This window comes from Pristis pectinata, chromosome 1 (genome assembly GCF_009764475.1).
Source record: "Pristis pectinata isolate sPriPec2 chromosome 1, sPriPec2.1.pri, whole genome shotgun sequence".
Lineage (NCBI taxonomy): Eukaryota > Metazoa > Chordata > Chondrichthyes > Rhinopristiformes > Pristidae > Pristis > Pristis pectinata.
Window position 1 is genome coordinate 33,097,071 of NC_067405.1, and position 11,518 is coordinate 33,108,588.

General features: G+C 38.9%; 1 protein-coding gene across 1 annotated transcript in view; it reads left to right on the top strand.

The window, feature by feature from the left end:
* The window catches only part of LOC127568829 (protein mono-ADP-ribosyltransferase PARP14-like), a 48,849-nt gene extending 38,028 nt beyond the window's left edge, over positions 1–10,821 (top strand). Inside the window, exons 16-18 of the mRNA XM_052013034.1 lie at positions 1,822–1,961; positions 8,392–8,569; positions 9,204–10,821. Coding sequence (XP_051868994.1) covers positions 1,822–1,961; positions 8,392–8,569; positions 9,204–9,490 — 605 coding nt within the window. The 3' untranslated portion in view covers positions 9,491–10,821. The remainder of the gene's footprint in view (positions 1–1,821; positions 1,962–8,391; positions 8,570–9,203) is intronic.
* Positions 10,822–11,518: the final 697 nt, after the last annotated feature.

The window sequence follows — 11,518 nt, forward strand, 5'->3', positions numbered from 1 at the left end:
GCACTTGGACTGCTGTGTACGGTTTTGGTCACCCTGTTATGAGAAAGATGTGGTTAACCTGGAAAGAGTGCAGAAAAGATTTGAGGATGTTGCCAGGACTAGAGGGCCTAAGTTATAGGAAGAGGTTGGCCAGGCTAGGTCTTTATTCCTTGGAACGTAGGAGAACGAGGGGTGACCTTATAGATGTGTTTAAAATTATGAGAGGCATAGATAAGATGGATGGTAGCAGACTTTTCTCCAGGGTAGGGGAGTCCAAAATGAGAGGGCATAGATTTAGGGTGAGAGGGGAAAGATTTAAAAGGGACCCGAGAGGCAACTTTTTTTTGCACGGAGGCTGGTGAGCATATAGAATGAGCTGCCAGAGGAAGTGATTGAGGCAGGTACAATAGTATAATTTAAGAAGCACTTGGATAGATACATGTAGGGGTGGAGCTTAAAGGGAGATGGGCTGAACGCAGGAAATTGGGATGAGCTGGGTGGGCACCTGGTCAGCAGGGACTTGGTGGGCTGAAGGGCCTGTATCCCTGCTGTATTGCTCTGTGTCTCTGTTCCATGAATCTTCCCCATTCCCTGCTGCAGTTGTACACTAGCTTTCTAGGTTTCATGCACTAGGAACCCAAATTTCTTTGTTCTGCAGTTTTCTCTATTTAAATGATAGTGTTCTTTTGTTCTTCCTTTCAAAATGAACAACTTCACATTTTCCCACATTATATTCTATTTGCCAACATTTTGCCCGCTCACCAAACCCATCCATATCTTTCTATAAGTTAAAAACAAGAAACTACAGATTATGAAAATCTGAAATTAAAACTGAAAATGTTGGAAACACTCAGTAGGTCAGGCAGCATCTGTGGAAGGAGAAACAATTAACGTTTCAGGTTGAAGACCCCTTATCAGAATTGGGAAAGAAAGAAAACAAGTTAGTTTTAAGTTACAAAGAAGGTGAGGGAGGGTGAATAGACAGAGTGGTGTCTGGGATGGAGGCAAGCTGTAGAAGTCATTTGGTAGATGGGTTAAAGGAGAGATAAAAATTGAAAAAGCTAACAGGTGAGTAAGAACATAGATGAAGGAATGTGGAAAAAGTGTGAGATGTGCCCAGCAGGTCATGGTGCACTATGGAGAGAGGAAAAACACTCCAATATTTGTAGCCTCAAGCTCTACAAGTTCCTGCCGCAAAAGCTCTGTCTCTCTTCCTTTTAAAGTGCTGCTTAATACCCACTTTTTTTGAGCAAGATTTTGAATTTCTGCCATAATGTCTCTTAATGTTTAGCTCTGTTAAAATGTTTATTAAATGATGTTGTTTTGCCATTGAGAGCCAGATTGACATTCTTGAGCACTACGAATTGCTTGTGCTTTAAATTTAACTTACTGTATCTGGCTGGTGTACTCGGGTGTTATTCTGAGCTGGAGATGTTAGACCAATGTATTCATTGAATCAGTTTTTTTTGTTTAAAAAGTATTTTGCAAACATTTATTTGGTCAGCAAAAAGTGCTGAAAAATGTGTTCATTATGTTTGACTACAGCAGTTTGGACAAATAATTTGATTCTTCCAGTAGATGCCATCATTTGTGCATTTGTAAGCAATTAGGACAAAAGGTTTCCTCAAGGGCTTTTCTCAAAAGTTACCATATCTTTACATTAGTGAATCTTTAATCAGTATCTTGTATGACAGCTAATCTGGCAGTGCTTGATGATAGCATTGGATGCTTAAAGTGGAAAATTATCCTTGGTTTAATATGTTTATCATTGATGAGCTAAAGCTACAATTGACTAACATTTGAACAAAGGTAATTATTATGATTCATTTGATACATCTGCAGGAACTATTAGCCTTCCAACGCATTGGGATGACATGCAAAACTTACAATATAAATCTGTGGAGCTGCAAAAGCAATCCAAAGAATATCAGGATGTAGAACAATCATTCAAAGCATCAATCCATCAGCATCAGATTGACAAGGTACTTCAAATTCATTATCATTAGTCAATTTGTAATTGGCTTTTCATAGCTTTAACTTATCATGGAGATACTTGGATAAATGTAACTAATATGTTTAGTGCAGATCACGTCTATTTGAATTACATTGTCATTAATATCCTTGTGCAAAGAGTGGTGAATAAGCACTAGTTATAGACATTAGGAAACTAATGATCTTAAACTGATTGCCCAATCATTATCACATTGCTGTTTATGGGAATTTGCTGTCACCTTTTGTACAATGGAATAGTGACTACACTTAAAGTGGGGCATTGTTTGGGTTAGGTGTTGTTTCTCTTAGTATATTACAGATTCTTTTTGTTGAAGTTTACATAAGCTCCATGTAACTGAGAGGATCAAATGTACACAGCCTTTTTGTTTTAACTGAGTTGCAAACATGAAGTAAACAATGCAACAAGATAGTAATATGACACAAAATCTTAAGGCAATAACAACCCACCACCAAAATGTGGCACCTCTCTTAGCACATAACTGACATACAACAATATACACCCCTTTAAAAAGAAAGAAGTGAACGAAGCTGTGCAAATTAATACAGTTACATTGATAAGTCAATACAGACTTACATAATTTAAAATATTAATGTGAATATTTCTACATTACAAGAACTTTAATACAGATTGTACTCCAAATAAGATCTGTCCACAGGTAACATATTTATATTCACAAACCCTATTGCGCACAATAACATATTCACAATTGTATTTAAGACTTGTAACAAGCTGTTTCATTAGCACAACGAAGAGTCTTCAACCTGGAAAGTTAACTTTGTTTCTCTTTCTGCAGATGATGTGTGATCTGCTGAGTGTTTCCAACATTTTCTGCTTTTATTATTGTGTATAACAAATTTGCAAACATGAATTTTAAAATGTTAACCCTCATAATACATTAAACATAGCTCAACTAGCAAAGACTCATGAGTTTGCATTAAAAAAAAATGAAAACTAGCATTTTCTTAGCTTATGGGATCTTCATCAGCCAAATTTTTACTGTTTATTCACTTGGATGCCTTCATCTGGGTCTCTTTGTAGCTTTGTACACTTAGTTCCATGTCTAATTGGATGCTGTGCCACTCCTTTCCGCCACCTTCCCTTCTTGGACCCTTGCTGTCCTTTTGAATTGCCTCCACTTCAGCTAGGACATTCCTTAGCCTATCTTGTCTTGCTCCAGCTCCATTATACTGAGCAGATACTATTAATGTTGTGCATTGCTCTATCATCAAAAGAATCTGCCTCTAGCTTTGGATTCCAGTTGCTTCCATTATACCACACGCTTTTACTGCAACTCATCCAAATCTCGCTTCATCTGGTTCACTCCATACACATCATCATCTTGAACAGACTGTTGCATTGGAGCTTCACGTCCATACAAAGTCTCGTAGACCACAGGAATTCTTTAGAATACATGCTGGCTTAGAGATAGCTGATCTATGTATTCTATCATAACCAATTGGTTGCACCTTTTTTGCAGTGACTGGACACCAGCTTTCCACAAGACTGCCATTGCCTTACCACACTTGAAAAGCATCCTCTAAGAAAGCCTTGGAAAGATGCAGGCATACAATCCCATCCTTTGGATGTTACTAGATTACTGCTGAGCCTATGCTTCCAGAATGGGCTTCTGGCCATGAACTCTGCTTCTGTCCCAATTTCATTGTCCTCTATATCCTGATACCAATCTCTGGGTTTCCTCTGTTAGGTTATCTTTCATTACAACTTGCTTCAATCTTCAGAATTGTACTCTTTGATCATTTTAATACTTTTGCCTTTCTTTTGGGTTAACCAGCTTATGATTACTGCAGTTAATGTCTCAGCTATCATGAGTGCCTCTCCTAATATAACATGAGGACTGGAGTGGTGTTGGTGGAGATGTTAGAGTGGACCAAAGCATCAAAGGGTGAATGATCCCTTTTAAATGCTGGAAGTGGAGGGAAGGAAAAGATGTATCTGGGGGTGGACCCACTGGTCTACCAATATCAACTCCCCTCCTAAAGTCACCTTCAATGATTCGCATGTATCTCTTACAATTTAGTGTGCTGCATTCAGTGCTCACAATGTGGTTTCCTCTGTATTGGAGAAACCAAACACAGATTGGGGATTGCCTTACAGAACACCTCAATTCAGTCCATAAGGGTGACCAAAGCTTGCAGTTCTCCATCCCACTCCCACTCTGAATTCTCTGATTTGGCCTTCTACATTGCAACAACCTACACTTGAGGAAAAGCATCTTAGCGTCTGAACTTGGCGCGGGGCTCAATATCGAATTCAACAATTTCAGAGTATCAGTTATCTCAGCTGTCCAGCATTCATTTTTCTTCCCCTTCTCCTCTTCAGATATTTCAGATGTGTCTCCTTTTACTTGTACATCTTTACCACACTCTTTGTACAGATGTTCCCTTTTGTTCTCTCTGCCCTCCCCCTTTCTCTGGAACTGCAAATATTTCTTTTCTGTCTTCTCCCAGTTTTAATAAAAGGTCACTGCCCTGAAATGTTGGATCTGCTTTTCTGTCCACAAATGTTTCCTGACCTGCTGAGTAGTTCTATTTTTGTTTCAGGCTTCCAGCAGAATTTTGCATTTAGATTTCTGTAAATCCATGCTCCCTAATCCAATATAGTTCTAATATCGTCAGCAAGCATAGCCTGTCATAACCATGGGCAGCTCTGCTTCCCAATTACCTTTGACTGCCTAATTTCTTCATGTTCACACCTTTCCAGACTGTGTGCCTATCATGACCTGCCTCTTTATTAGCATACGATTTCTGTAGTTCTCTTCCAACATTGCGGTGAAACCTTCTGTAGAATCCACACTCTTTACAATGTACTGACCATTTATTTTAGTGGTGCACATTATCACCATTGATAGTGTGGATACCATTCAACATGCATCACTGTTATGTTTACTGGTATTCTGAGCATCTCTCTGGGTCACTTTTAGATTGGGAGGCTATGACTAGTAGGATGCTGAAGGAACTAATGCTGTGACCCCAGTTGTTCACTGTATGAAAGATTCAAATGAGGATACTAAGTGTAATATGTCCAAATTTGCCGCTGATTCTAAGCTAGGTGGCAGTGAGGACTATGGGAAAGTTACAAGCTTCAGTGAAGTAAAGGCATGTTAAATGAATGGGTAAGGACATGGCAGGTGGAAGATAAGCTGAAAAAACATTAAGGCATTGGTAGAAAATTTAGAAGAGTATTTTTTAAATGGTGAGAGATTGTTGGTGTTCAGAGTGACCTGAGTGTCAACATAAATTTACTTAAAGTTAGCACATAAATACAGCAAGCATCAGCATGGCAAATGGTGCATTGACCTTAGTTGTGAAAGGATTACAAGAGTAGAGACACCTTGGTCAAATTATATAGGACCCTGATGAGGATGTACCTGGAATATTCTTTACAGGCCCAGTCTCCCTATGTAACCAGGTATATATTTACAGTAGAGAGAGTGCAGTGAAGGTTCACCAGATTGACTCCAGGGAATGGCAAGTTTATGATATGAGAAGGGAAACTGAATCTATTCTATCTAGGGTTTAGAAGAATGATCTCATTTAAACATACAAAATCCTTTACGTTTGACAAGGTAGATGCGGAGTTGATGTTTCCCCTAGTTGTGAGCTAGTTGTGCAAGTCCCCACATCATCTGGCGACCCTGTGATCTGTCTCGGAGGCTGACGTCAGAACATCCCTCAAAAGGGTGAACCCTCGCAAAAAGGCGTCAGGCCCCGACAGTGTAACTGGCAGGGTACTGAAAATCTGTGCTGACCAGCTGGCTGGAGTGTTCGAGGACATCTTCAACCTCTCACTGCTGCAGTCGTAGGTTCCCACCTGGTTCAAAAGGGCATCAATCATCCCGATGCCCAAGAAGAGCAGGGTGAGCTGCCTCAAGGATTATCAACATAGCACTCACATCTCAAGTGATGAAGTGCTTTGAGAGGTTGGTCATGGCTAGAATTAACTCCTGCCTGAGCAAGGACCTGGACCCACTGCAATTTGCCTACAACCACAACAGGTCTACAGCAGACACAATCTCACTGGCTCTCCACTTGGCTTTGGAGCACCTGGACAACAAAACATATGTCAGGCTGCTGTTTATCAATTATAGCTTGGCATTCAACACCATCATCCTCTCAGTACTAATCAACAAGCTTCAAAACCTGGGCCTTTGTACCTCCCACTGCAACTAGATCCTCGACTTCCTTATCAGGAGACCACAGTCAGTGTGTATCGGTGGTAACATCTCCTCCTCACTGACAATCAATGTAGGTGCACCTCAAGGATGCATGCTTAGCCCACTGCTCTACTCTATCTACACTCATGACTGTGTGGCTAGGCACAGCTCAAACACTATCTATAAATTCGCTGATGACACCACCGTTGTTGGCAGAATCTCAGATGGCGATGAGGAGGTGTACAGGAGTGAGATAGATGGGCTGGTTGAGTGGTGTCGCAACAACAACCTCGCACTCAGCATCAGCAAGACCAAGGAATTGATTGTGAACTTCAGGAAGGGAAAGTTGGGAGAATACACACCAGTCCTCATTGAGGGGTCAGCAGTGGAAAAGGTGAGCAGCTTCAAGTTCCTGGGCGTCAATGTCTCAGAGGATCTATCTTGGGCCCAACACATTGATGCAATCACGAAGAAGGTATGTCAGCGGCTCTGCTTCATTAGGAGTTTGAGGAGATTTGGTATGTCACCAAAGACTCTTGCAAATTTCTACAGATATATGGTAGAGAGCATTCTGACTGGTTGCATCACTGCCTGGTATGGAGGCTCCAATGTCGCACGCAACCCACCGCCATCAAGGACATCTTCAAGAGGTGGTGCCTCAAGATCATCCATCATTAAGGACCCCCACCACCTGGGACATGGGCTCTTCACGTTACTACCATCGGGGAGGAGGTACAGGAGCCTGAAGACCCACACTCAACGTTTCAGGAACAGCTGCTTCCTCTCTGCCATCGGATTTCTGAATGGTCCATGAACACTACCTCGTTATTCCTCATTTGCACTATTTATTTATTTTTGTAACTTCTAGTAACTTTTATGTCTCGTATTATCTTGCACTGTACTGTTGCCGCAAAACAACAAATTTCACGACATATGTCAGTGATAATAAACCTGATTCTGATTCAGAAGTCAACATCTCAATATAAGGGATTGGCCATTCAGGATGTAGATGAAAAGAAATTTCTTCACTAGGAGGGCAGTGAATCTTTGGAATTCTCTAACCAGGGAAATTTGGAGGTTGTTATTAATTATAATGAAGGCAAGAGGTCAACAGATTTTTGAATATGAAGGCAATTAAGGGTTATGAGGTTAGTGCAGGGTAGTGGCACTGAGGTAATAGGTCAGCCATGATATTGAATGGTGGAACAAACATGAGGGGCAAAATGGCCTCATCCTGCTTCTATTTTGTGTATTCTTATGGGATGTATATTTCACTCTGTGGTGCCAACAAGTTTGCTGGTGTTGCTTTACTGTTGGAGCCTGCCTCAACTAATTTAGTGGCCTTTACCTGTTCACAGATTGCCACATTTTCCTCTTAAGTATGGTCACCTCTACAATGTTCTTCACTGTGAAAAATATTTCCAAATACCCAAAGTAAATACAAAATACCTCTGGCCCTTTATCATATTTCCTAAGCCTTCTAATATATCCTATGTTTGCTATCCTGTCATGAATTCTTGTTTTAATTTTGAGAAATTTGAATTTGCATATTCACAAGCTGCAACCTGGAGAGCCTGGGACATACATGCATCCCATGGTTTGTTGCCAGTATATTGTGGGTGATTCTTGTATTCTACATTTGAGGGTAACACAACCACCCTGTGGAAGTGCATCGGGTAAGCACAACTTCTGTTTATTGCAGCTGGTCTTCAATTAAACAGCAAATATAATACAAGATAACACAATACAATATAACCATGTGACAGACTCTTTAGGTAGTAACTGTGCACCAAAGTTATGTTGGCACTTCCCTTCGCAGTTACTAGACATTCATTGCACTTCTTGAGGTGGTGAGTCAAACTGTAAGCCAATGAGATGGTTTCCTGGCCTCCAAACTGTCCTGCAGGGCTAATAATGGTTCTGCGATGACTGTGGTTTAACGTCAACAAGCTTTCAGACCATCCCAGCACAAACCCTGTATCCTAAGCACAAAACAGAGATTCTTATCACCAGTGATATGGTAGTCAAGCAATGCAAAAATATTTAAGATACTTCTTAAATAATTGATTGTAAGAGAAATTAAAAAGTTTAAAAGAAATGCAGATGCTGGAAATCTGCATCTTGTATGATAGGAACAGCATCCTATATAATAAAAGCTAAGTTTGTTTGAGATTATCTTTGCTGAAACTAAAAACACAATTGACCAAATAAATTATTTTAACAGATTGTAAGAATTCAAAACCCATGTCTTTGGAAGAATTATATGATAAAGAAACAATTGCTGGATGACAAAAATCCACCTAGAACTAATAATGAAAGGAATTTATTCCATGGAACAGCACCAGACACACTCGATTCAATCAGCCATCTTGGATTCAACCGGAGCTACGCAGGAAGGAATGGTATGTAATGCAATTTTTAATCAAAAGGAAAAATTGCAAATCTGTAAATTAGAACATAGAGAGAATATGGAGAGTATTGGGCAATGAACAGTCAAAAGGAAAAGATCCATGCTTTGATGTTTAGATTTCACCAGAAATCTAGTCTTATCCAGTTTTAAAATATTTGTCATTATTTTCATCTGCAAAACTCTTATCTTTTAGAAAATAATTTAAAACATTTTTTAGCATAATATGGATAATTTTCATAAGCTGTCTGTTTTACTTAAGCTGTAAAATACACTAGTTTGTAAACTAAATTGCAAGAATAAAATGCAACATCCTTTGCAACTGATGCACCACCGCCCTGATTTTTAAGCAGACGTTACAATAGGAGGATGGTGCTCCCACTCAAGACCACAAAGTGCACTGCCCTCTTGATCAACACAGCAAACGAAAACTGCCTCCACTGCTCCAAATCTTCCATTTGATATTTTTAAAATCATATTTTTGGAGAGAAGTCTTACAATTGTTTAATCTTGGAATGTTCAAAACAAATATGCTTCTGGTTTGTTTCCTTAAAATGGATAATATGTTTACTGCTTGCTAAATGAAAAGAGCATTGCACAATTGAGCATTTTTTTTATTTCTTTTGTAGCTACAATGTATGGGAATGGCACCTATTTTGCCGTAAATGCAAGTTATTCTGCTAGCAGCACATATTCAAAACCTGACGTTAATGGAATGAAGTACATGTATCGTGCTCGAGTACTTACTGGAGTCTACTGTAAAGGACAAGGTGGAATGGTCACACCCCCTTCAAAAAATCCAAGTGATCCAACAGACTTGTATGACAGCACTGTAGACAACACATCAAATCCTTCCATGTTCCTTATTTTCAATGACACTCAAGCTTACCCAGAATACTTAATTACTTTTAAGTAACTGAATTATTTCAGATATAAAACATCATATTAGAACTCAATTTTCTGAAATTCTTACAGGTCATAAATACAATTCCAATGTTGAAATCAGAGCTTTTGATTTTGAATAATAATTTTGAATAACTAATGAAAAGGCTGATAGTCCTACAGCACTGCTGTTTCATGTCTAAGATACACTTTCAATTCTAGATCATATTGAGAGGGTGAGATCATATCTCCTACATTGCTTGGCATAAATGCAATATCCCCAATGCTAGCTTCATCTTGGGATATCCTTGCATAGACATAAAGCAAATGCATGTTAGAAATGTATGCTGTAAATGATAAGCATGCATTAAATCAGGCAAATAGAATGTGTATTGCCGATAGCGTGTATGCTTTTCTATTGATCTAATTGTTTTCATTGATGGGATGTATTGCCCATCCCTAGTTGCTGCAGAACTGAGAGACAATTACAAGTCAACCACTGTGATGGGTTTGGAGTCACATACATATCAGACCAGATGAAATTTAACAGCAATCTGGCAGTTTCACAGTTACTGTTCCTGATTGAAGCTTTTTATTACAAACATATTTAATCACTTGAATTTCAATTCCCCAACATGCTAGGATTCACAAAAAAAATACATGGCAGGGTATCTTATTTAGGATGGAGTAAGCAGAGGTAAATCCCGACTTTATACTGAACCAAACTGTTAGATGCAACATCTGAAGAGAGTTCTTCTTCGGAGAATCAAGTCCACAACATCAGACTCATTGATTGAGCTGCTGCTGTCAAAAACAAAACTTTGCATCTTTAGGAGGAGGGTGTCAAATCTCAATCTGTACTCCTTTTCTATTCTCTTCCTGGATTAAGCTGCACACTTGGGTTTTGCCAAGCCAATCTTTGCTGTTGCTTTAATCTGCCCATTTTTCTATGTTTTCTGAGTTTTTCATTTATCCACTGACCAGTTGATTTTCAGTAGTTTATAACACTCTAAAAATGAAAAAGGCACAATTTTATTGTACTAAATTCTTTAAATGACATTTATTTGTTACAACTATTCAAATGTTTCATTAATAAGTAAACCTTTCTACTTCATAATCTTCACCCAGAAAATCGTGTATTTTTCTTTAGTTAATGAGTGGAATTGTTTAAAAGTATGTGCCTTGTATAAAGCACTTTGTTTAAACAGGGATTATTAATCCTCCTTGACAGATGCTTTAACCAAGCCTTTAACCAGTTTGTTTATCTTATTGTCATATTTGAATGCATGCCTTTCTATGTATACTTTAACAGTTTCAAGAAACTCATTAAAACAGTACAAATATAATCAGTTGTCAAATGGAACATTTCGCCTGAACATTACAGGTAAATCATTCATGCTTCCCAGTTAAGCTTCAGTTTCACCTTGAGCAGAAAGATATTTCACGTACTTCTAATTTATTGGTCTTAATTATCCAAAGTAGTGCCCAAGGCTTCATTGTGTTTCTTGACTGCAAGAAGTGAAGTGGGTATTTTTCTCAGCCATCCTATCATGTGTTCTCTGGCTCAGTTGGGCAAATATTCTGATTTGCATTAATAAGTAACTTGTGTTTAATTCAACTTATCCACAATCCATATTACAAGAAGTGACATTGTCTGCACTAAAGTATGAGCTCCAGGTTCCCAGATCAGAGAAATTGTACCCCTGAGATCTTGGTCATTGACCTCCACAGCTAAGTAATTCCTGTTTTCCCTGGACACCATCTGTTGCTTCCTCAACATTCTTTCTCAGCTAGTCTTGCTTATTGGTACTCTCTGATATACCCTCCACTCCAGTGAATATCTTCTCCTGATCGTTACCTAGGTAAGGTGCCATTATGGAGCAGTGGAATCAGAAGTATCCCTGAAATGTTGGGCTTCTCACCAGAAATTCCTTCCTTTAAGGAATTAGTCCCACAAATCAGAATACACAATTGAGAAATAATAGGAGGCATTTCAGTTAATTGGAATGTGTGATGATGGCAAACATTTTGAACTGTCTGCAATCGAACACAAAGTAAAATT